Source organism: Watersipora subatra, chromosome 1, assembly GCF_963576615.1.
Source record: "Watersipora subatra chromosome 1, tzWatSuba1.1, whole genome shotgun sequence".
Taxonomy (NCBI): Eukaryota; Metazoa; Bryozoa; class Gymnolaemata; order Cheilostomatida; family Watersiporidae; genus Watersipora; species Watersipora subatra.
In genome coordinates this window covers 57,040,094-57,067,561 of record NC_088708.1, presented here as the reverse complement: position 1 = coordinate 57,067,561, position 27,468 = coordinate 57,040,094, and the positions used below count along the sequence as shown (strand labels likewise).

The following is a 27,468-nucleotide window of genomic DNA, read 5'->3' as shown; positions in this document are numbered from 1 at the left end:
GCATGCATGATATGGTATAGACTAGCTGTACAACTCGGCCTTGCCCGGGTAATAAAAAAGTCTTTGCGCAGACAATTGATTTGTATTTAACATATAGCAATATTTGCCATTTGAACTCTCAAATTACATATCATGAGAAAAGTGTTTCGTGTAGTTGAAATATTTTAAGAGAAAATAAAATCAACTGTAAAAGTTTGCAAACTTTGTCAAACAACTGTAACTTTCAAACTTCATATCATTAGGAAAATGTTTCGTGCAGGTCAAATAAATTAACAGAATAAAACAACTATAATAGGGTTTAGATTTAAGTATGATATAATTAGAAAAAATAGCTAAATTAAGTCGGTTTTGTTCTGATTACAATAAAAGATGATTCAGTAATGGTACAATTAATACGGATTGAGCAAAAAAATCAAAATCGGGAATATGGTGAATTAACAATATGTTGAATAACATTTCTTGCATAAAAGTGTGTGTATAAAAAAGTTATTGTTCCACCAGAAAATATCCATCCAAACTTAGACTACGATGATACTGGTACATCTCGATACCGGTACAAATGTAAAAATGAGATATCATACTGTATTTGTCTGACCAAAAGGAGAAGAATGTCGAAGTTCTTCCTACGGAGAAGAATTGGCCTTGACCCCAGATATAGTAATTGAACCTTGCAAAAAATATTTCTCAACAGGAGCATTGTAACTATTAGTGCAATCCTAAAATAATTAGCATGTGCCTAATTCGTGTGTGGTCTACGGTATATGATAACAACTTAGTCAATAGGTTTTTTTTTAGCTCAGTGGTAGAATGCTTGGATAAGAAACTTGTTGAGGCATTCGGCGTGAGTACAAATCCCTCAAAATGCAGAAGTAATTCCAAGATTCTAGTAGCTATAGCTGGAACGACATACATATGACAAGCTGGGAGAAATATATATATATATATACCCTGCAGGATGAATTTATTCGCGGAGTTATATTTCGCGAAAATTGCCATTTCATGCACATTCGCGGATTAATTTATTCGCGGCTGAAAACCGTCACTCTCTATGAAGAGTTAACTCCATTACGTTTAGCAATAGAGTTAACCCTACGCATGCGCATATTGCGTGTTTCGTTTTCTATTTAGCTTACAACTACACGTACGGGTCGATTGTGCTAAGCTATAAATTTTTGGCTGCGTTCAGAGGTTTTCACGAATATTCATAGATTTGGAAGCCTTTGATGAACCAACAATTTGTGGTAAGTAATGAGTTTTTCACATTACTAAATTAGTTGAATTTTACTGTGGTTCTTCGGTAAAACGCAATATTTATTTTTTCCCTCCCTAACGCTTCATTATTTGTTTTAGTGTGAGAGAGAGATTTTTCATACACGGAAACACAATGATTGCAAGGGTGGTAGATGTCATTCTTAAAAAATCACCAATCATTCAGGGAGGTCTTGAAATTGAGGTAGAAGTGATCGCAGCTGCTAACGAGAAGAATATATCTATTTTAAAAGAGGAACAAAAACGCCTTTACGAGCACAAATCTTTGGCCAACCAGCAGAACTTTGCAATAGTAAGCCACGAGGAGAGTTCTGATGATAACTTCCTTACCAGCCATGTAGTAGCGAGAAAATTGCCTTTAACATCTACCCAAGACAGTGACAGCGATATAGAGCTGCTATTACCAAAATAACTAGTCAGAGAGCACCATTACACGCTAGTATTCACTTATCAAAAGTACCAGTTTAATTTTATTGCTCTAGAAAACCGCCATATAGACTAAACTGTTTATATTTACTCCATTCATCATTTGTAAAATTTTATTTGTATTTCAAATATTTTATTTGTACACTCAAGTTTGTAATAAATTATAATATATCTATACATGAAATAAAATATATAATTTAATCATGTTTGCTGCAGCGATATCAAGGAGTTGTTGTCAATGAAGGGAGTCTAGGTTGACTGGTTGCTTCTCTGCCAATATTCCTGCCTTGATGGATATTACTACTTGTCTCTAGTTTTCGTAATCGGAATAGGTTATATTTCATTCTCAATGCAGTAAACAGTAAACACAAAAGAAAAAATATTAATAAGTGTTAAGGAAGTACAAAAACAATAGCAGAAGAATTTAATGAAAGCGATCAGTTTTTAAACAAAAGAATTAACTAACGCAGTTGATTATGGAAAAACGTATCTGCAATGCAAATCAAATACATACCATAATGTCCAGATCAGAATCATTATTGTCCTCAACTACGGTATTAGAGATTGATGGAGTTATTTTCAATGTCAAAAGACTGGAGAGATTTTTGCGATGACGAAGCCATGCCGAATAACTTGTGAAAACCTTGAATAATTTTGTAAAGAAGTTTGATGCAATGGCAATAAAACTCAAAGCCCGGCGATGATTTTAAAGAAGTTTTGGAACTCGGCTACGTTTAGTATTTCTGCCTAGCGGCTATTTTTGCGATGACGCCATTCTGCATATCTTATGACAACCTTGAATAATTTTGTAAAGAAATGTGATGCATTAGCAATAGGGTTAACTCAAAGCCCCAGCAATGATTTTAAAAAGGTTTTGGAACTCAACTACGTTTAGTATTTATCTTAAAAACTAGCCTAGTGACTAGTTTTTAATTTGATGCAGTAGTTATTCTCCTTTGTGATTAAAAATAGAACTAATTATTCACGGAATTTAATAATTTGCGGGATTGACTGTTCGCGAAATCGCGAATGTTTATAACCAACTAATATTTTCATCCTGTCACGATAAGGCATATTCATTGTTAGAGCATGTGTTTAATTAAACCTCGTGGTAAAAAGTCATATGCCTTATAATAAAGTGCAAGTTGCTCTAAAAATATAACTCTGTATGAAATAATAAGTTTAAAAAAATGAAACTCAAGTAATATAAAAAAATACAATATACTGCAGTACTACATACTGTAGTGTCAAAGATCATTCATTTTCCGTCTCTATTAAACTTCGCTTACCAATTTTTGTATATAAAATGGCTTAATTGGTGCTGCTGTAATTAACTGGTGCAAACTATGGCCAGCAAGCGCCGTAGCATTTACATGCTACAAAAGAAACTAGACTTGCCGCTAGACACCAAGACACCACTCATGCCACAAATATTAAAAGTACTGGTGTTTACCCAGGCATTTTATGACACTTGCATCTTTTAAACAGCAGGCTTTGTAAATTTATGACTTCACAAGCTAGTGTAAACAAGCCTTTAATTGCTGAGCTACCTTGATGATTAAAAATGCCGTTAGACCATTCATCCATTAAATGGATTCCTATCATAATATGCATTCATGCCTCATGATTTCAAAGCCCAGGTTTGTCAACTAATTTGTTCAAGTTGTTATACTTGCGAGTGTATTTTTTAAAGGTTTGATGAATCACTCATCAGATAAAAATATGCTCATCACAGAATCACTTTTCAGCTTTTTCTTTGAAAAAGCAGGTAAAACTAGACCAGATGTGTTGAGATTCACTCCGATGCAGTTTTGAAGATATATAATGTTCCGCCAGGCATGGCCCTAGTAGTGCAGTGCGTAACTAATCATCCAATGCAGTTTTGAAGATATGTAATGTTCCGCCAGGCATGGCCTTAGTAGTGCAGTACACAACTAATCATCCAATGCAGTTTTGAAGATATATAATGTTCCGCCAGGCATTGCCTTAGTAGTGCAGTACACAACTAATCATCTAAAGCAGTTTTGAAGATATATAATGTTCCGCCAGGCATGGCCCTAGTAGTGCAGGACACAACTAATCACCCAATGCAGTTTTGAAGATATGTAATGTTCCGCCAGGCATGGCCCTAGTAGTGCAGGACAAAACTAATCATCCAATGCAGTTTTGAAGATATGTAATGATCCGCCAGGCATGGCCCTAGTAGTGCAGTACACAACTAATCATCCAATGCAGTTTTGAAGATATATAATGTTCCGCCAGGCATTACCTTAGTAGTGCAGTAGACAACTAATCATCCAATGCAGTTTTGAAGATATGTAATGTTCCGCCAGACATTACCTTAGTAATGCAGTACACAACTAATCCCATGCATTCCCTAAACATCTGCTGGTCAGCCATCAACCTTATTCACCAAGAACAACAGTAACTTGGTAGTGGGATGGCAAATGCATATAGGATTCATGGCCTGTGTGATATTTAAATTATGTAAGCATTACTTATTGTCTCCTCCCTGACATACTTTTACATTTTTGAGTTGGATAAAGGGTCTAAGACTTACCGTACTTTTCGGACTATTAGCCGCTACTTTTTTCTGATGATTTGAGCCATGCGGCTTATATAAGGGTTCAGCTATTCTGTGACTTTTTCTTTCATCGCTAAGGCGCATTAACCAAAATCTCTGGTTAGTGCGCCTTTGGCGGCGAAAGAAAATACGAAACAATGCCTAACGGTATTGTTCCATTAGACAATAGGTTGAAAAGCATCAATTATTATGAAACTGTGCCGTTAGGAACTGTTCCGTTTTAAACAGGAAAGTTGATGCCATGTTAAAAAGCACCGCCCTGAGTTCTGCAGCCTATACTAATGTGCGGCTTATGTATTGTTTTATTATGGTTTTTGAAAATAAAGCAGATGCAGCTTATATAGGGGTGCGGTTTATAGTCCGAAAAGTACGGTATATAATAAGAAATGTCCAAAGTTCATTGTTTTGGAATGTTTTATTTGAAAATCTAATATTCTGTAAATTTCAAATCAGTGTTTGGTGCAACCTTTTAATGTTCACTTACACTTTAATATGGAATCTTAAACATAAAATAATCAGAAGCTACCTTAATGAAAGTCTATAGAAACCACAGTATACCTATTTTATTCTAAAGTGCAATAATAAACCGTTGCTTTTGTTTGCTCAGAACACACCTTAAAAGAGCGAGATTCAGGTGACTCTAGTAAAAACTTTGATTAACTAGTAGCTTGAAAGGTCAAATGTAATAATGTAAGGAGGAAATACATTGCATCAGTTTAAAAATGATATTGATATAATGATACAACTTGGTAACCGAAATCGTCTTCGACTTCCCTGCTTTTATATCATGAAATATTAATATACCCTACAGGATAAAAATATTCGATGGTTATAAAATTTCGCGATTTCGCGAACAGTCAATTCCGTGAATTATTGAATTCCGCGAAAAATTAGTTCTATTTTTAATCACAAAGGAGAATAACTATACTGACTCAAAATTAAAAACTAGTCGCTAGGCATAAATACTAAACATAGTTGAGTTCCAAAACCTTTTTAAAATCGTTCCTGGGGCTTTGAGTTAACCCTATTGCTAATGCATCACATTTCTTTACAAAATTATTCAAGGTTGTCATAAGATATACAGAATGGCGTCATCGCAAAAATAGCCGCTAGGCAGAAATACTAAACGTAGCCGAGTTCCAAAACTTCTTTAAAATCATCACCGGGCTTTGAGTTTTATTGCCATTACATCAAACTTCTTTACAAAATTATTCAAGGTTTTCACAAGTTATTCGGCATGGCTTCGTCATCGCAAAAATCTCTCCAGTCTTTTGACATTGAAATTAACTCCATCAATCTCTAATACCGTAGTTGAGGACAATAATGATTCTGATCTGGACATTATGGTATGTATTTGATTTGCATTGCAGATACGTTTTTCCATAATCAACTGCGTTAGTTAATTCTTTTGTTTAAAAACTGATCGCTTTCATTAAATTCTTCTGCTATTGTTTTTGTACTTCCTTAACACTTATTAATATTTTTTCTTTTGTGTTTACTGCAGATTGAGAATGAAATATAACCTATTCCGATTACGAAAACTAGAGACAAGTAGTAATATTCATCAAGGCAGGAATTTTGGCAGAGAAGCAACCAGTCAGCCTAGACCCCTTCATCAACAACAACTCTTTGATATTGCTGTAGCAAACATGATTATATTATATATTTCATTTCATGTATAGATATATTATAATTTATTACAAACTTGAGTGTACAAATAAAATATTTCAAATGCAAATTATATTTTACAAACGATGAATGGAGTAAATATAAATAGTTTAGTCCATATGGCGGTTGTCTAGTAATAAGATTAAACTGGTACTTTTCATAAGTGAATACTAACGTGTAATGGTGCTCTCTGACTAGTTATTTTGGTAATAGCAGCTCTATATCGCTGTCACTGTCTTGGGTAGATGTTAAAGGCAATTTTCTCGCTACTACATGGCTGGTAAGGAAGTTATCATCAGAACTCTCCTCGTGGCTTACTATTGCAAAGTTCTGCTGGCTGGCCAAAACTTTGTGGTCGTAAAGGTGTTTTGTTCCTTTTTTTAAAACAGATATATTCTTCTCGTTAGCAGCTGCGATCACTTCTACCTCAATTTCAAGACCTCCCTGAATCATTGGTGATTTTCTAAGAATGACATCCACCACCCTTGCAGTCATTGTACCTCCGTGTATGATGAAAGATCTCTCTCTCACACTAAAACAAATAACGAAGCGGTAGGGATGAAAAAAATAAATGTTGCGTTTTACCAAAAAACTAAAGTAAAATTCAACTAATTTAGTAAATGGTTTTGAAGAAAAAAAAATTTATTACTTACCACAAGTTGTTGGTTCATCAAAGGCCTCCAAATCTATGAATATTCGTGAAAGCCTATGAACGCAGCCAAAAATTTATAGCTTAGCACGATCGACCCGTACGTGTAGTTGTAAGTTAAATAGAAACCGAAACACGCAATGTGTGCATGCGTAGGGTTAACTTTATTGCTAGACGCAATAGAGTTAACTCTTCATAGAGAGAAACAGTGTTCAGCCGCGAATAAATTAATCCGCGAATATGCATGAAATGGCAATTTTCGCGAAATTTAACTCCGCGAATAAATTCATCCGGTAGGGTATATCATGTGATAGAAATATCACATTAAGCAGCACTTGGGTTTTTAAAAGAAACTGTGAGCTGAGAGAAGCTTGCTTCCGGTATGTTAGCATGTTTAGGTGAAACAAATGTGTTCACAGTCCTTTGTGTTGACACTGCTGTCACGTTGCATCAGCATATGCTGTTCTAGCCTGATGGCTACCCATGCGTTTTATCGTGCTTGAAATTATTCATTAAAAACAGTTATAGACCATCAGGATACGCTTGAATAAGCACGAACCAAGACCTAAAATGCGGGAGGCAACTGCTAGCTAGTTAGAGAGAAAAATTGTAGGCTGGCTGTCATATACTTGGGCGCTACATATCCCATTTGGTAGCTTGTCTTCAGGGAGCAATTGGCACATGTACTGTAACATGTAGCAAGAGGTCATTAATATCTACATAGTAAAATATATGGAGCTCTGTATATAGTATAAGAGATAGAGCTCTCTACATAGTATAAGAGATAGAGCTCTGTACATAGTATAAGAGATAGAGCTCTGTACATAGTATAAGAGATAGAGCTCTGTACAAAGTATAAGAGATAGAGCTCTGTACATAGTATAAGAGATAGAGCTCTGTACATAGTATAAGAGATAGAGCTCTGTACATAGTATAAGAGATGGAGCTCTGTACAAAGTATAAGAGATAGAGCTCTGTACATAGTATAAGAGATGAAGCTCTGTACATAGTATAAGAGATGGAGCCCCGTACATAGTATAAGAGATGGAGCTCTGTATATAGTATAAGAGATGGAGCTCTGTACATAGTATAAGAGATAGAGCTCTGTACATAGTATAAGAGTTGGAACTCTGTACAAAGTATAAGAGATGGAGCTCTGTACATAGTATAAGAGATGGAACTTTGCACATAGTATAAGAGATGAAACTCTGTACAGAGTATAAGGGATGGAGCCCCGTACATACCCTAGGATACTTATATTTCGCTAGTATTTAGTTTCGTGAGTAGCATACAGAGTAAAATTTCGCTGCAACTTAATTTCGCAGCTCTGATGAGTACAAAAATATATTGATGTGGAAATAAATGCAGTGGAGCAAACATAATTAGATTCCTCAGGTCCAGTTCACTGTTACAAATTTTTTTTCAATTTGGGACTAGTTTGTATTTGTAAACCGTAGGTAGAAATGTGTGGACGAGATCGATAATAAAATTTGATCGCTTGCTGCCATTTGTTTCTTGGACTATCAATGTCGTCAAGGTCTCTCCCGCCGTGACTGATGCGGTACCAATATGAGATCTCAAGTATTTATAGCACGCGGTGGCATGACTCCGGATTGATATTGTTTTTGGTTGGTAATAAAATTCATCACTACAATAATCCCACGACCAAACAAGCGGATGCGAAGTTAGGGAGTTTTTATGATAAATGCATGTGCACACAATTTACGAAAATTATTCATCACCAATGAGATGAACCCTTGTAATAAAATTTCATCAACAAATTTAACCATCGTTTTGTAGATTAGTTAAAGTATAATAACGATACAAAACACATATAGGCCTATTTAAATATGTTACCAATTCTTTTTAAATTATCAAAGTTCTCTAAAAACTTACCCATCTGATCAGATTATACACAAATAGACAGATTTATTAGGACGAAAATCGTCACAAAATGCTTGAAAAGCTTGGTTTAATAAAAGTTAAGACCAGAAATTGAAACGGCGGTTGACAGATAATAGAATGATCAAGTCGTGTGCATTTCGCGAAAAAATAACGTGCACTTTCCACCAGTCTATAGCATTGTCGAATTGCCGAAGGTTTCGGCAATTAACATAGGAGTACAGAAATCGTTTCATTTTTGCCGATTTCAATTTTTTCATTTTCTTATGAGATTATTACATTAATTATAAGTTTGGATGATTACAGAACAATGACTACGTAGTACAGATTTTTTAAAAATCTAACGCAGTATAAGTAAAGGGAATGACGATGATATTTTTTCTAACGGTTCTAATGAGATTATTAAAATAACTAATTATAAGTTTGGATGACTACAGAACAATAACTACGTAGTACAGATTTTCTAAAAATCTATATAAATATCACAACTTCGTGATAATTATTGATAGCTATGACATTTTGAAATGTAAACAAAATTGTGCATTGGTTTTATATTATTACTATATTAATAATATTGGTTATTCTAATAATATCAGTGCATTTTACTTCTAATATTGGCCAATATTGCATTTCTTTTTTTGCAGGAGGAGAGATATAAACATATAATCTTTTCCTTTCATTATTGCTGTTTGTTGTATATAATAACACCCACACCCAGTACATTACAGCTACCATTGCAGTTATCCTATTTGACTGCTAATATTGCATTTCTCAACCATCAGTACCCTTTCTTTTTTCCAATATCACTTTGGTCGTGGGCTGTATGACAGTGGAATTTCTAGTTATTATTCAATTTTATGACTTTCCCTACCAGACTTTCATCCTCATCAGTTACAAATTTGGTGACTATACTAATATCATCATCTTCCTCATTTGCCTTGGCTTTTCCAAAAATACCTGTTATCTTAATTTGCTTTGCCATGCTGTTCAGTCGGTGTATTAGCTAAAATGAGTTTAGCAGAAATTGCCCAATGAGCCAACTACACACGAAAAATGCCTGCATTTCTAATATGACTATTTTATTGTGAATATCAATGACCAAAGCTATTTAATTTCGCGTTTTCACTCGTTCGTTATGATAGTTTAGTTTCGCTCATGAAATTTTCGCAAGTGGATGACTTCGCGAAAGTTAAATAACGCGTAGTATACATAAGTGTCCTAGGCAGGCTTGGGGCCACTAGCAGTGCAGTGCGCACTGCACTAGTGCAGTGCATAGTGCAGTGCAATTTAAAATAGAAATGTCTAGTGCAATGCTAGTGCAAATTTGACATGAGTCCCTGGGTGCACTAGTGCAAGTGCAGTGCTTAGTGTGACATGGTATGTACTAGTGCAGTGCCTAGTGCGAATTAGAAAATTCCCATAAACGCACTAGTGCAAGTGCAGTGCACAGTGCAACATAAAATGCTCTAGTGCAATGCCTAGTGCGGATTAGAAAATTCCCATAAACGCACTAGTGCAAGTGCAGTGCACAGTGCAACATAAAATTCTTTAGTGCAATGCCTAGTGTGGATTGGAAACTTTTTCATAAATGCACTAGTGCAAGTGCAGTGCCTAGTGCGACATAGTATGCACTAGTGCAGTGCCAAGTGCAGATTGAATATTATTATTTTCCTTTGATGGAGATGATGGAGATGGCATTATGTTTTACTTTAATATTGGTATTGAATATGGAATTTTGATATTTCTTTGCAATGTTGTTAACTACTCAAATGAGCATGTGTTTGGAGTTTCCATGAATCCCTAGAACTACAATCAAGCCAACTTTATTTATTTACCATTTGTCTATTGTCTTGTCTATTTGTCTCCATGGCAGTATTTGTGGATGTACATGTACATGTAGGATTTCAGTTTAAATCTATCTTTGATAGAGTGGAAGTAACTTATCGACTAAATTTCAACTTTCAATAAGTTTCTGGTAAACTTATGTTTTTTAAATACATGTATTTAAGTACCAATTACATATGCTTATGTACATATTCACAAGCAAAATGAGACCAATCCAGAGATGGTATGATTATATAATAAATGTAGGCATCTTTGAAGTAAAATGAAACTTTGCCTAGTGCATTTTTGACTTCACATTTCGATGCGCTAGTGCTAGTGCAGTGCCTAGTGCACAATAATTTCTGCTAGTGCAGTGCCTAGTGCATTTTATATTATTACTATGCCATGCACTAGCGCTAGTGCAGTGCCTAGTGCACAAGAATTTCTGCTAGTGCAGTGCCTAGTACATTTTATATTATTATTATGCCATGCACTAGTGCTAGTGCAGTGCCTAGTGCACAAGAATTTCTGCTAGTGCAGTGCCTAGTGCATTTTGTATTATTACTATGCCATGCACTAGTGCTAGTGCAGTGCCTAGTGCATTTTATATTATTACTATGCCATGCACTGGTGCTAGTGCAGTGCCTAGTGCACAAGAATTTCTGCTAGTGCAGTGCCTATTGCATTTTATATTATTATTATGCCATGCACTAGTGCTAGTGCAGTGCCTAGTACACAAGAATTTCTGCTAGTGCAGTGCCTAGTGCATTTTGTATTATTACTATGCCATGCACTAGTGCTAGTGCAGTGCCTAGTGCATTTTATATTATTACTATGCCATGCACTGGTGCTAGTGCAGTGCCTAGTGCACAAGAATTTCTGCTAGTGCAGTGCCTAGTGCATTTTATATTATTACTATGCCATGCACTAGTGCTAGTGCAGTGCCTAGTGCACAAGAATTTCTGCTAGTGCAGTGCCTAGTGCATTTTATATTATTACTATGCCATGCACTAGTGCTAGTGCAGTGCCTAGTGCACAAGAATTTCTGCTAGTGCAGTGCCTAGTGCATTTTGTATTATTACTATGCCATGCACTAGTGCTAGTGCAGTGCCTAGTGCACCTTACTGTCGTCTAGCCAGCAAATAGTGCAGTGCGCTCAATACTCACTAGTGGCCCCAAGCCTGGTCCTAGGGTAGTATAAGAGATGGAGCTCTCTGCTAAACTTAGCTGGGCATTCTTACACCCAGTTGCCATAGCTATTCATATTGTGTTGTTTATTTAAGTTTCGTAACTAGATACATTTCTCCTCACTTTCAACTATGAAGTTTATACATTAATTATGTTAACTTGTCAAGTGTGGAAGTACTGTCAAGGTGTGAAGTCCATATAGCTTGTTTGAATTGGTCGCTTATGCCCCATAACAGCTACTGCTTGCCTGTAGCCTTTATTTCGTATGTATAGTAACTTTATGGCTCAACTTACTATAAATATCATTTGCTACTTAATTGACACTCGTTTTGTGACAAACTGTCTATTCTAACCGGATGTAAGTTACTTTCGGATTTCATAAACAGACCTCAAAGATGTATCAGTGAAAATATCTGTCATTACCTGTGATGTTAGATAAAAAATCATTGACGCCTTATGAATAGACAGCATTCACATCTTGCACTTGTGCTGTGTCTACATCAAAGTCAAATCATTGCTTTACTTTGTAATAGGTTTGCAGGACAATGTGCCGTGAGTGTATGTATAACGTAATGCAATAGTTTGTACTGCATCTAGCGCTGTGAAGTGTGTACTAGTAAAACTCCCATTGCATCCAGCATTGCACACTGTGCAGTAGGATATACTGCTGCCGCACCATTACTGCTTAGTGCGCACTAGAAAATACTCGGACTGCGTACTGTGCAGTAATAAAAGTATGTAATGCTATTTTACTGCACTGCTGTGACATGATTACTACTGCTAATGCAACTAGATTGATATCCAGCCCAAAGAATCGCTGTAATTGTCATGCACTTTGCATCTGGGCATCACTGAGTACTTGTTGATGCGCAGTTATGATTTTTCGTAATAGTCACAACATATATGTATACGGTATATAGTCATTTCAATTTTTATGTTTATTCATTATGTAGTTCTATATAGTACATTTATTTTAGTGTGTTGGTAGGCTTTCCATGCATTGCATCATCTTGGTTAGCATAAGTGGTTAAATATGTGATTGCGTTCAATTTTAGTTGATTTTAAAAGAAATTTTTTTGTATATCTGTTGAGATATTGTTTGTTGTGTTAGGCGACCTCATTTTCAAGATATTTGAAGATTAAAATCGACAAAAATTGATCTCGGTAAAAAGCGCTCAGGCCAAAAAATCATGCCCAGACTTGCCCAAAATGATGTAACGAGTGATACAACCTGTCTCTATCTCTCGTATTTACATCGGCTAATTGCGATAAAAGTCTAGTCCTACACGACTTTATTGGCATATATTTTATTTTGTATTTGCTCATGTTGGCTAGAATAAAATTTTAAATCCAGCTACAGATACATTATTACCAATGTCTCAAATGCCTCAAATAAATGAAATTTAAAACTTGTCATATTAGCTCCTTCTAAATGCTGTGTAAACATCTAAGTACCGAATACCAATTCTACCGGTTTACGGTAATTATGTCAAGCAAACCAAGTAGAGTAAGGTCTTTGTATCGGCGCAGTTCTGTCGCTACCCACACCGGAAACCAGTTACTAAGTGATATGAGCATGCTGCGTCTTTGAAAATAATGGCGAATATATGTTAATATAATGGCGAAAATAATGTTCGAATATATGGCGAAACCAACTGCATTCCTAAAAAGTCATGTATAGTCAATGTTATCGAGTCATTATTGGTATCAATTTGTAGAAAAAAATTCACTGGTCACATTTGATTAGTTGATTCAAGTACTAAACAAATGGTCGAGCTATGCAAAAGTGCCTGTCAATACAGCTTTGATTACACTTGATAAATCCATCTATCAGACAAGATTTCAGTACAAGTGGCAACGAGGCTATGATGTATTCAATATGTTCTGAAAATCATGTTTTGCATTATTTTCAACAATATTATTTTATTATATAATTTTTACAAGCAAAAAAATTTCCATTTCGGCTTAAAACTTTTATTAAAATGTCCATCCAAGTCGGGGCCACTCACATAGTTTCAGCTCATATAATAGGACCAATTAATCTACAGCATCAAACTCTAACAAAACATATCATGGTTTATGCAGCACACAATCAAGCCTTCTTTCCCATTCATGGCAGTTTCCACCCTGGCAAAGCTGCTCCGCTGGTGGGACAACATAACCATCCTTTAATCAATAAAGCAAATGCAATAAATATATGTCATCCATAGATATGTTTTTCTAATGCGTATCTACTGAAAGCTTTCAAATTGGGAGTTGGATAGATTGCGAGTGCAATTTTGAAAATCAATAAATGTTCAACAAAAGCATAAGTGCGCCAAGCCAAGTTTCTGGGAGTTAAAGATGAGCATCGATCCATCGATTTACCTCGTATTCTACAAGTGAGAAGTGAACATAAAGTCTAATCATAAATCTAATTTATTAGCTAAAACTGCCAAAGAAAATGTGAAGCAAATGTTATAGCTAGGTGAAACGATAAAAAATTATGAAACGATAATTGGTGATAGGAAACATTTATAAGTTTATTAATTAGTAAATGTATTCATGAGTACTAAAATTATTACCTTTAGTATATTTAACACCTGTTCATCAATCTAAGCCATTGTATTGCTAGATGCTATTGATTAAAAAGAAGTCATCAAGAACTCACTGTGCATCTATATCTCGCACGCATGCACAGGAAATTACATTATAGTCTCAAACAGGGAAATATAATCTGAATGTAAACACAACAGTATATCTATAGGAGACTCAAAGTAAAAGATAAATTTACCTCCATTCTCCTATCTTCCTCTGCAGCATATCGCTGCTGACGCCTGTCAACTCGAACTATAAGCTGTGTGCCCCAAACTTTAACCACCTGATGCTCAGAAAACTCAGAGTCACCTTCGCAGGAACTGGAAGCATTGTTACAATTCTGTTATTCATCAATAAAACCTGTTGATCGCGTAATTCATTAAAGTAACGATGTTAATTAATTTAATAAATATCGATGTCGATGCGATCTAATATTACAGTAAAATCCCTAACTTTGAGATCATAGACGACACGTTTTACGAGCGATAACATTTAATATGACCTATATATAAATTTCGTGCTGATGATTGGCTAAAAAGGAGATCTCATATTTATCGCTCGTGGACTCTTTTTCACATGTATCACTCGTTACGTCATGAATGAAGCACCCTCTCGAATATGAGCGTCTTAAAATATGGCCTCATTTAAACACATATCTCTAGACAGGGTTAGTCTACGAAGACAAAATGACAGCAAATTGTTGCTAATTTTTTAGCTTTTTATTGGTCTTAATTTTATTTGATCGACTTTTTTGATGCAATCACATCTTTAACTCATTCGCACCCGACTAATTTCCAGGCCCAAATACCACTCATTTTCTGAAAGTTGCCATAATTCAAATTTCTACTACAAAAGACAGACTTGAGATAATTTACTCATTCAAGTTTCACAAGAACCAGCCAAGTCTCCTCTTTCAAATGATATTACATTCATATAGACAACTCGTATCCTTTTCATGTAGATCTGTGCCTCAAAGAAGGTAATTTCAGAAAATTTCCAATTTTGAAAAATTGTTTTTTGCTGAAACTAAGTTAGACTTGCACCATAAAAATTGCAAAATATACAAAGTTTGACTAAAATTACTTATTTATTACATACAATACACAGTTATTAATATTATTTATACATAAATGTATACCGTTAGCCATGAACATGAAAATCATGAAACTCTAATTTTGAACTTTTTCTCGCGAGCATCATCCTTCAAAGCATAGCAAATCTATATGCCAATATAACTCAAATAAAATGTCATAAACATGTTTCAACTAATAAAAATATGTTCAATTACTCTGTTCTTAACTTTTCAGACTTCATAGACAGCTCTAAGAATCAATATGATCCTATCAAAATTGAATGATAACGTTAGTCTGACCGGCTGACCGCCTGAAAAGTGCATTTTTATTTTAGCATAACGATTCAAATTGGCAAAATTAAAAGTTGATTAAAACGTTGAAGCATTAAAAATAATGTTATAATTTGATTTATGCAGTCTTTCACTGTCTTACCACTTCTGAACCTGCGTATTTCCTTCTGGGGTTGAATAAATTGATCGCGAATGATAAAATTTAAAGTCGCCATGATGCTTTCCGGTTTAGGTAGATGTCAATATGGTTGTAGTATTTTGGTTATAACTTTTGCAAAAAACATCCTTGAGGCATATTTGTACATTTGTCTGATTGGCCAGAAGCTTTTCTTTTCAACTAATCTAACAATTTCTTCTATAATTTAAAAATAACAATGCAAGGAGTAGGTAAATTTCAGAGGCGAGATAACTCGAGTCGGGTGCGAATGAGTTAAGCATCATGCTGACTTTGGCAGCTTAATGCTTGGCACTTGGTAAATGTAGGCTCATTTTTCACAGCAATCACATGCAAGTCACTAAAATATTGCTCTGAATGATGAGTGCATGCGAGCATAATAATATAATAATTATGATGAAGGGAACCTCTGGAATAACAGCTTACTCTACGTATCTACTGAAAACTAAGTCTTTCCGTCAAAAAGTATTAAATTTCACCGTTTTGCAAATACATCCTTTTTGTGTAACATAATCAGTTCAGCATGGGCGTCACCTCGTGATTCTATAATCTATAATAAAAAATAAATATAGGAATAGATAAATTTTGTATGTCAAGGTTTGACTGCGTCTAAAATTATATAGACCAGCATGAGTGCCAAATAAAAGCTAAGATTGTCTTTGCAAAAATTTGTAAAATTTGTCATTTTACAAACACATGTACATCCCTTTTATGTAACATTAATAAGGCTAACACCGGTTGTCACCAGTGATTTTATAATCTTGCAAAAATATAATTTGGTTTCATCTTGTGATTCTTAACTAACTATTTACTAGGTCACCAGCCCATCACATGCTTTTGATAGTTCAAGTTGCTGACGATACTACTTTACGATTCTGTGCTTTATCCTAATTTGTTGCCAAAGTGAAACCTAGAAAGTCTGTGAAACGGTGAATCGCAGTAATTCTTGACTGAAAATGTAATAAAAAAATTCCATTGATTTAAATTTTTATGCTCATGTTGTAAGTTGCTGTTGAACGAAAAAAAATTGACTATGAGACATGCTGGATAGTTTGAGAAGGGGTATTACGACACAATGTTTGTGTGACTCCAAGTGCCAACATCTCTTCAAACCTTTGCTCTCTTATATGTCTGTCAACCTTCAGGCAATGTCACAGCTCATGAATAAATGACATACATTGTTAAATCAGCAAAGCTTACTTGATATTGTAGATATATGTGGCAGCGTAGTCACTTCACATTCTTCAACTGTTGTCACTAACTTGACAACTTACTAAACTTACAATGCTGACTTGATATTGTAGACATATGTGACAGCGTAGTGACTTCACATTCTTCAACTGTTGTCACTAACTTGACAACTTACTAAACTTACAATGCTGACTTGATATTGTAGACATATGTGACAGCGTAGTCACTTCACATTCTTCAACTGTTGTCATTAACTTGACAACTTACTAAACTTACAATGCTGACTTGATATTGTAGACATATGTGACAGCGTAGTGACTTCACATTCTTCAACTGTTGTCACTAACTTGACAACTTACTAAACTTACAATGCTGACTTGATATTGTAGACATATGTGACAGCGTAGTCACTTCACATTCTTCAACTGTTGTCATTAACTTGACAACTTACTAAACTTACAATGCTGACTTGATATTGTAGACATATGTGACAGCGTAGTGACTTCACATTCTTCAACTGTTGTCACTAACTTGACAACTTACTAAACTTACAATGCTGACTTGATATTGTAGACATATGTGACAGCATAGTCACTTCACATTCTTCAACTGTTGTCACTAACTTGACAACTTACTAAACTTACAATGCTGACTTGATATTGTAGACATATGTGGCAGCGTAGCGACTTCACATTCTTCAACTGTTGTCACTAACTTAACAACTTACTACATTTACAATGCTGACATGATATTGTGGACATATGTGGCAGCATAATCACTTCACATTCTTTAGCTGTTGTAACCTAACCTGACCTTCAGACATTGTTTGAGATTCCTAAGTCTTGCCACATCCCTTCCTAAAAGGATTTGGAGTGAGACTGTTGAAAAGGTCAAATAGAATTATAATTTTCTAGGCAATTTACACTCGATTAGCTCTTTTGTATGACCTGTGTGCTACCTTTAGGAAGGGCTAGCTCTACCGGTCATGGGAGGTGATTCTCACAACAACCAGCCTACTTCTAGCCAATCCCTTGCCTCTAAACTTAACCCACCAGTTGCAGCAGCAGATTCTGCAGATACGGCTGGTGCATCGGATGTACAAGCTAAGGAGAAGCCGAAGAAACAAGTTCGGCACCACAACGTGGACAAAAGCACTGCTGTCTGCGTGGTATGAGCTTCCATTTTAGATATTTAATGTCTTTAATAGTCTGCACCGACTGCCCAATTGTTATGCCTAGGGTGTTTGTATTGGCAACATAGTCACTTGACTTTTCCATAGAGTCAGTCACACTTACCTGCTGCCTTTATTGGATTGTCAGTCAAACCAATGATATACAGCCCCCACAAGGATAGGCGACGGGCATCATGTGGACGGGGCTTAATGATTGAGCTCAGTTGGGATGAACCCGAACACAGCAACAGAACAAACAAATAAAGCCTCTTGTAAATTTAAAAATATTATGAACAATAGTGGTTATTTTACTGATCTGTTGGTTTAATTTTGTTGTCAAATAAATATAGTTGCCCAATATTGTCACCGTTATGATCAGTCAGTTGCCATTCACAAGCATTCGCGATATTAATAGTCGCAGTCGTAAAATAGCCCAAATTCGGTTTTATATTTAGATTTTGAGTATGAAAACTACACTCCACAGCTTTGCCTGCTGTCCCATCTTATTGGCCAGGTGAAACAATGTGATAACGATGAAAGACTGTCATTTTATGTTAGGGGTGGCAAAATATTAATCAAAAACTAGGAAAAAAAGGCCGTTGTTCGGGTGATTTTGGGTAAATTATCTTTAGATGATTATATATACTACGACACCTACCAATTTCAAAATTAGTAAAAGCAGATAATTTGACATGTTTTATTTTCCATGGATCCATTTTTTTAGTTAGGTGTTACCCCTACATTGTAGAAATTTAAGGTTTGCTATTGTGAACCGCAGGGGCCTACTGACTGAATGAGCTAATGGCTCGATAACAGCGAGCCGTGTTTTCCAAAACCTAACAAGGCAACGCGACCGCCCCGCGAGAATTGTGTTAGCTCCGAAACCCAGACTAGCACAATTCTAACAGAGCACAATCAATAAACCCTGCCCATATGATAGCCTTCGCCTATCCTTGGGGGCTGTATATCATTGGTCAAACCTGCTTGCTGACTTCATGGGACTGTCTCTAATACAATCAAGCCTACCTGCTGACTTCATTGGACTGTCAGTCAAACCTGTTAGCCGTTAATTTTGGCTGTCGCAACGATAGTAAAGGGCTGTATTATTATCAATCGTCTAATGAATCAATCATGTTTTTGTGTCATGCACAATGGCATTATACCAATGGCACCGCCAACAAAACCTGCGCGATGCACTGGTGTAAAATCTCACTTTGCCTTCCGTATTATGTCTCTGTCAATAGTGACAGTTGTAATCACGGCTGTTGCCATTGTTAAATCTGTTGCACGCTGAAAAAAATATTATTGAGCAGAAAATATTACTTCACTAAAATCCCGGTACATAGCAGTGTAATACTTTATATAAAGTATTACACTGCAGTATACAGAAAGTATTATTTCACTAAAATTCCGGTATATAATCGTGTAATATTTTATAGTTTTGTTATGAAAACAACAATTAGATTTCATAAAATTATTAGACTAATATACTGATTGTTTACTTGCAGCTCCTATAATAAATATCTCACTCTTTTTACACAAACACATTTATTAAAATTAATATTAATTTTAACAAATGTTATAAATTTAGGTTATAACATTATATAATGTAATAATTTTATAAAATCATGTTATAAATATTAATTTTATATTACTATATCAGATGGCTAAATGTAAGATTTAAACTTTCGTTTTGTGAATGTGTGCAGACTTGTTTTATTTGTTGGTCCGTATTTGCTAAGGTTATATTGTCTTCCAGGTCTGCTGCGACAAGGCCACTGGGTATCACTTCGGTGCCATCACCTGCGAATCATGTAAAGCATTCTTTCGGCGTCATGCAAAGACAAAGATAGAGCCATGCGATTACGACAATAAATGTGTGTTGGATATTAACACTCGCAGGCATTGCCCGGCTTGCCGACTTAAGAAATGCCTGGAAGGAGGGATGGACAAGAATTTCATACAAGGTGAAATACATTTTTTGCAGCTGCCATTGCTTTAAGGTATGATAATTTTTGCATTGCTCTAGATGCTGCTCTATTAAAACAGTGAGAGCTCATTTATGATCTTTGGGGCTTGCAAGCCCTACACTAGTTCTGTATGCCTGGTTCAGACCGACGTCGTATGTATGGCGTGCGAGGTGCCGCGTCCTGCTATGCAAGCTGATGCAGATGTGTGATCAATATGAACCACGATAGCTATGAAATCACAGAATGACCAACTAAATCCTGATCACACTCCACAAGAGAATTGTCCTACTTGTCACGAGAGGGTGCAGCACTACGCATGCCGTACATTCAACATTGATCTGAACCAAGCATTATCTAGAGTGCCGTGACAGATACCATAGACCTATCACCATAGACCTCTTACCATAGACCTCTCACCAAAGACCTCTTACCATAGACCTCTTACCATAGACCTCTTACCATAGACCTCTTACCATGGACCTCTTACCATAGACCTCTTACCATAGACCTCTCACCATAGACCTCTTACCATAGACCTCTCACCATAGACCTCTTACCATAGACCTCTTACCATAGACCTCTCACCATAGACCTCTCACCATAGACCTCTCACCATAGACCTCTCATCAAAGACCTCTTACCATAGACCTCTTACCATAGACCTCTTACCATAGACCTCTTACCATAGACCTCTCACCATAGACCTCTCACCATAGACGTCTCACCATAGACCTCTTACCATAGACCTCTTACCATAGACCTCTTACCATAGACCTCATACCATAGACGTCTTACTGTAGACCTCTGAATGACCTCACCATTACAGTATGAAAGAACCGGTGTTGAAAGTAGCAGCCTCCTAGCTATCAGAACATATTGTCTTCTAGCATTTATCTATAAGGAGCCAGTGATTCTTTGTATACTTTTTGTATACTCTTTGTATACTCTTTGTATACATGTATATCAAATTTAAATTTTGTTAAAAAAATGTCATGTAAATTTTATATCTTTGATACATGAATATTGCTGTATGCCTGTGTGGAAACAAAGTGTGTGGGCTTTATGAGAAACTGTGTTAGAAATATATAAGGTTTAAGACCTGCAATCAACACTCACAATCACGCAATCGCATGATGTTCACACAACTTTCCATCATATCAAGTCCTTAACACTCGTATTACTGTGCGAGTAATTCTAAGGCTTGGTTAGCCGTGGGCTATTTCATACAATTTCATACGCATCCGCTGCATGGTCAGTTCAATTGTATTTCTTTCACGTGGAACAGTTCTCCGCAACAGAACTAATAAAAAGTTAATAATTTTAGTTAATAATTGTTTTGCTCAGCCCGAATCTGCAATCATTGTCTTGCATTGCTCAAAGAATAGTTGTGTTTGGGTCAAGGAAGCCACCAAAGTTGGTTTTGTTGCGCTGTGCATTCAGCCGACTGATTAGAGAAAAGGAGATCAGGCCATCTTTACTGACTGACTCTGTGTTTCAACATGTTGAACTCTTGTAAACCTAACCTTTTATACACAAGCAACCTTTCTGACTCTAGACTGTATTAACCATTCTTAATCAACTGGGAAAATACTTGGGTAGCCCCAAATCCTTATGAACTGAATTTCATATCTGAGCCTCAAGTTTATAGAACTCAATCAAAAGATATAAATTAAATATAGTAAATAAACAATAAACAAATAGTTTAGTGTAAAGCTCTTTTTGCCGAGGAGAAGCTTTTTAGTACTTTTTAGTTTGCTTGCCTGATATTTTATCTTCATCACTATGAGTTTCAATCAGCATGTCACTAGAAACTAGTGTTCTGTAGGCAGCCATTTTATCATTTCTCAGTCGGTTAGAAATGTCCTCATTATTATGGCAATATCTCAAGAAATAATCATCCAATCAACTTGAAGCTTTTGAAATATGCTAAAAACACACACCGTCTGAGTGATCAAAATTTCTTAATTTCACGTAAACCAAAAGTATGGAAGTCTAAAAAGAACTGGTGTACTGTAGGCAGCCATTTTTCATTTCTGATTCGAATAGAAGTGTCACCGTTATTTTTGTTATATCTCAAGAACTGAACTTGGAATTATACTGAAATCCTATACCACACAAGGCTACTAAAATTATGGAAAAATTATTCCATACAAAAGTATGGAAGTCTAAAAAGAACTAGTACGTAAAAAGAAATCAACACTTTGAATCCGAGTTTACTTGGACATAGGATCAGGTGGAAAAATATATTTCCGAGTTATCTTGGATCCAGGCTTCAAAGTATTGATGCAAGTATTTCTGGTATTTATACACCGTCCAAGCTTGGCAGCGCCTTATGGACTCAAGCCATTAACACCTAAGTTAAATTTAATAAACAATTTTTGTGGTCAAAACACCTGGGCGTTTTTGTGGTATTTCTTACTTTACTCATCCTTGGCTATATGAATAAGCTCTGCTAAAGCTAACAGTTTTTAACGACGGCAAAAGTTTTGTGCTCGTAATGTTTCATAAAGTCGCTATATTATAATGGAAACCATATGTTGTAATTATGTTTATTCAATTGCAGGTTTCACAGTTTCAGTGGTGAGCAAATACATCTGTGATTTCATTCTATCCTTGGAAACGCACAAACTTAGAATCTAGTAGAAAACCGCTATAATGCTTATAGATTTCTATTTTTTTGTATTAAATGTTGTAAAATTTGAGAGCCATTTTTACAAAGTTAATAAAAAGTGCTCACCAAACAAACAAAACTAAAACGCCACTTTAACAGAGATATAAACACTGAAGCACTCTTGCTCAATTATTTTTAACTAGTACGCAGTAACATCTTTTTTTGACATTCACAAATGAGAGTCTGTAGCATATAGATATAATTCTCTTTGGTGTAGTAACCACTGTATTCAAAACCTTTTATCTGTGAAGCGTCACCAGTTGCATACGTTTGTTTGTAATACATAAAACTGATAAAAATCTTCCAAGTCCTTGTGTGGTTTTTGACTAACTCATGTCTGTAAGTACCTATCACGCCTGCCAAGCAAACACGAGAAATCATTCTAATTTACAGCACAGGCAGTTGGCAATCATCTGATATATGGCTAAAAGACTGCAGCAGACTCTTGCATAATATAAACCTCCTATAACATATAAGTTCTACATAACATAAAGAATTTATGTGAAGTTTTTGCTTCGTACTACATAACTGTCTAGCAAATATCAATGTACATGGACAGTGTATGTTCCCCTTAACCTATTGTAAAATTACTCAAGTAATGGACCATAAACCGAGTGAAAGTGACAAGAAAAAGAAAGGTTGTCAATACCAACCAATAATACTACAAATATTGTACAGTCATTAAATTAAAAAGTAATCTAGTATTTATTTGAAGGACCAAAGGAGTGAGTTTGGGACTATCTTGGAATGGATTATGAAATCTACATGCATCTTACTGTTCGTATAACATAAAATTCCTATAAAGTAAATGTTCCCTGAACGGATTATTTACGTTGTAGGAGTGTCTACTTTATTTAAATACTCTTAGTTTTGTTCAACTTTTGTTAGTTCAACTGCATTTAAAAGGCCGTATATGACTTTCAAGTAGCAATTGCTTTTCTTATAGTCATTGTCACTTTTTAGTTATCTGATCATTGCGGCGGAAAATTGGATGTTTGTTGCGCTGCTCATGATATTTTTCACAATGCTATTTTGTGTTTGTTTTAGCAATTTTCTGTGACCTTTGTATTTTTCTTAGTCTATTGTTAAAAATTTGATTGAACATCGATTGGATTTAAATTCGAATTCAATTCGAAATTCAATTTGATCTGAAATATCTGCGGTATTCGTCATTATTAGAGCCATTTGGGGCATGTTAATCTCGCAAATTTGTTCTAGTTATGTGTGTGTGTGCGTGCGTGTGTTTCATGATGTGGTTTTCCCTATACTTTGAATTCTTTTACAGATGAAAAAGCACGAGCAAGTCGAAAAAAGCCAGTCAGAAAGGTATTTATCTAAAGCTTCAATAAAAACTCATTTGAGTTAACTTATCCCATGACCAAACGAGCGGATGCGAAGTTAGGGAGTTTTTATGATAAATGCATGTGCACACAACTTGCGAAAATTATTCATCAACAATGAGACGAGCCCTTGTTTAAAAATTTCATCAACAAATTTAACCATCGTTTTGTAGATTAGTTAAAGTATAATAACGATACAAAACACATATAGGCCTATTTAAATATGTTACCAAGTCTTTGTAAATTATCGAAATTCTCTAAAAACGTACCCATATGATCGGATTATACACAAATAGACAGATTTATTAGGACGAAAATCGTCACAAAACGCTTGAAAAGCTTGGTTTAATAAAAGTGAAGGCCGGAAATTGGAACGGCGGTCGACAGATAATAGAACGATCAAGTCGTGCGCATTTCGCAAAAAAATAACGTACACTTTTCGCCAGTCTATAGCATTGTCGAATTGCCGAAGGTTTCGGCAATTAACATAGGAGTACAGAAATCGTTTCATTTTTGCCGATTTCAATTTTTTCATTCTCTTATGAGATTATTATAATAATTAATTATAAGTTTGGATGACTACAGAACAATGACTACGCAGTACAGATTTTCTAAAAATCTAACGCAGTCTAAGTAAAGGGAATGACGATGATATTTTTTCTAACGGTTCTAATGAGATTATTAAAATAATTAATTATAAGTTTGGATGACTACAGAACAATGACTACGTAGTACAGATTTTCTAAAAATCTATATAAATATCACAACTTCGAGATATTGATAGCTATGACGTTTTGAAATGTAAACAAAATTGTGCATTGGTTTTATATTATTGCTATATTAACAATATTGGTTATTCTAATAATATCAGTGCATTTTACTTCTAATATTGGCCAATATTGCATTTCTCTTTTTGCAGGAGGAGAGATATAAACATATAATCTTTTCCTTTCATTATTGCTGTTTGTTGTATATAATAACACCCACACCCAGTACATTACAGCTACCATTGCAGTTATCCTATTTGACTGCTAATATTGCATTTCTCAACCATCAGTACCCTTTCTTTTTTCCAATATCACTTTGGTCGTGGGCTGTATGACAGTGGAATTTCTAGTTATGTTTAAAATTTGTATAAAGATTAGTTTTGCTTAAGTGTTTGTGATATTTTATCAGTCCATGTTGGAGTAACTATATCTTGAGAGTAGACAACTTCTGTTCATCATTGTTTATGAGTATATGGTTCACCATTCTCGAAAGCAATTGAATTATTATAGCCTATTGAGCAAAACTGATGATTTTTGTGTGATTTGATTCAAAAAATTACCTGCGGTATTCGTTATTGTTAGAACCATTCAGGGGCTAATCTGACAAATTTGTACTAGGAATTGACATTCCTGTCAGTTTTCTTCTTTTAGACTATCATCCACATATGGCAAACAAATAATATTACATTGGCCTCAAATTTGGCGCTATTAGCAAACCAAATTAGGTTTTGAACTGTAGTAACAAACTTTCACTATTAATACACGGCATCATTATGTGTCAGTAGAACTTGTGTTGATTTTTAATAATTCATGGAGAGCTAAACGTTACAGGAAACAATCAACTCACTTTTTTACACTTGGAATGTCATGCAACCAATCAGACACTTGATACGTTGGCTCTGATTCTTTGATGTTCACAAGTGGTCACGGGCTTCAAACTTCTTTTGGAACATAGTCAGACAGTAAAACAAGCTAGTCCCACAGTAATGACATCAGGGTAGCATCCCCCTGGCAGTCTTGAAATTTGCTATGGATGTTATGCTCAAATTATTTTCTATATTTTACATCTCTAAAGAGTGATTCACTCAGAAACCACACCAGACTAATTAGTTCCTGGAGCATTTAATTTAATACATAGTCAGTGCTATAACCAATATGACATCAGAGAGTGTTTAACATAAATAATTTTGTGTACTCAAATCATATTTGCAACTGCAAGGCATCAAAGCTATTTATGTATATGATGTTAGACAATCTGATAAGGCCAGCAGTGTTATGCCACAGTCAAACTGGTTAGACAGACAATAACCCAGTCACATTTTAAATAAATTCTTATGATGGCTATTCTTGTAGACATTAAAAAAGCTTTTAGTAAACAATCGCTGAAGTGCTGCAGTGAAAGTATTACTGGTGAACATGAAGGGAAACCTGTGAGATAAAAAACTGAGATGTTGACAAGAATCAACCACAATTCACCCAGATAGCAAGCGATGTTACTGCGAGTCTGTCACAACATCAGTTATAGGCTTTAAACAAAATTAGCTTGTCTGATACTCATGAGCGGAATGTTAGCAAAATATAAACCTTTTTATTTAGAAAAAGACAGCGAGTGAAGGTGCTAGATCAGAGGTGGCCTCTTCATCAAACAGTAGAATCAAAGAAATGTCTGCCCCAAATTCCCATCCTCAACCACTCACTTCTTCTCAGAAAGAAGAGATTGATGCAATATTACGTGCTCATGAGCTTATAGATGCCCCTGATACTCGTCACCTCTCCGAAGACATAGTGAGTTGATGATCTGGACTTCCTGTCCAGGCCTGTATTTGACCAGTATTGAAATTAGCACTTTAGTAAAACAAGTGTCTCCTCTCAAAAATGTATAAATAATAGATTTTGGTGATTGTCTTGTTCTAAGTGGTCACGGGTGCTTTTTCGCTTATACAAAATCTTTATAAGCATTCTGACTTCTCATCGATGTTTAATTGGTAACTACTTCATTAATTATAGCTATTATAAAGTTTTCAAAGTTTCAACAATTACACTGGTTTCTTTTAAACATGTATTTTAAATAAAAAGCTGTTTTCATTGCTTTTCAAAAATAACATGATTTGCTGTTTGCTATTCTTCAGTGCTGGCACACTGTTAGTTGTTTGATACTAGTGCTTATAAAACTGGAGCCGGTTGGAATAGCAAAACAGCTAAACATCTCACTATATACACTGATATATATCAGCTCACATAATACATGTTACATTAAACTAACATCTACATATGGATCCACCTGTTCATTTCTTTGACTTTAGGAGTTGATAAAGCATAGTAAGCAGTATTGTGTGGATGGTGAAATCTTTCGCAAGTTGACAGACCAACCCCAGCATGCTGCAGAGGTGGGTACGATCACCTATATGTATCTACTCTATTTAATGTAGCTATAGATTATGAATTGCTTCAGTTCATCATGTGCTAGTGGTGATTAACACGTACAAGTCCTGTCTCAAAACAAACTAGTTTCATTGAAGAACAGTCAAATTTGCTATACTGCAATGAATATCATGATATATAAAGAATGTCATGAATCTATATACATATTTCTCAACATTTGTGTGTCTGTCTGTGTATGTCCAGCTATAGCTATTAAAATCTTGGAATTAAAATTCCGCATTTTGATGGATTTCAACTCATAGAGATTGCAACCGCATGTTTATAATCCCCGCTCTCTACTACTGAGCTAGA

At 35.3% G+C, this 27,468-nt stretch overlaps 1 protein-coding gene across 4 annotated transcripts in view; it reads left to right on the top strand.

The window, feature by feature from the left end:
• The window catches only part of LOC137392602 (thyroid hormone receptor beta-like), a 95,467-nt gene that overhangs the window by 63,480 nt on the left and 4,519 nt on the right, over positions 1 to 27,468 (top strand). For all 4 annotated transcript variants that reach the window (XM_068079021.1, XM_068079020.1, XM_068079023.1 and 1 more), the window contains 5 exons: positions 17,781 to 17,984; positions 19,747 to 19,954; positions 23,914 to 23,954; positions 26,332 to 26,520; positions 27,039 to 27,122. In XM_068079021.1, coding sequence (XP_067935122.1) covers positions 17,781 to 17,984; positions 19,747 to 19,954; positions 23,914 to 23,954; positions 26,332 to 26,520; positions 27,039 to 27,122 — 726 coding nt within the window. The remainder of the gene's footprint in view (positions 1 to 17,780; positions 17,985 to 19,746; positions 19,955 to 23,913; positions 23,955 to 26,331; positions 26,521 to 27,038; positions 27,123 to 27,468) is intronic.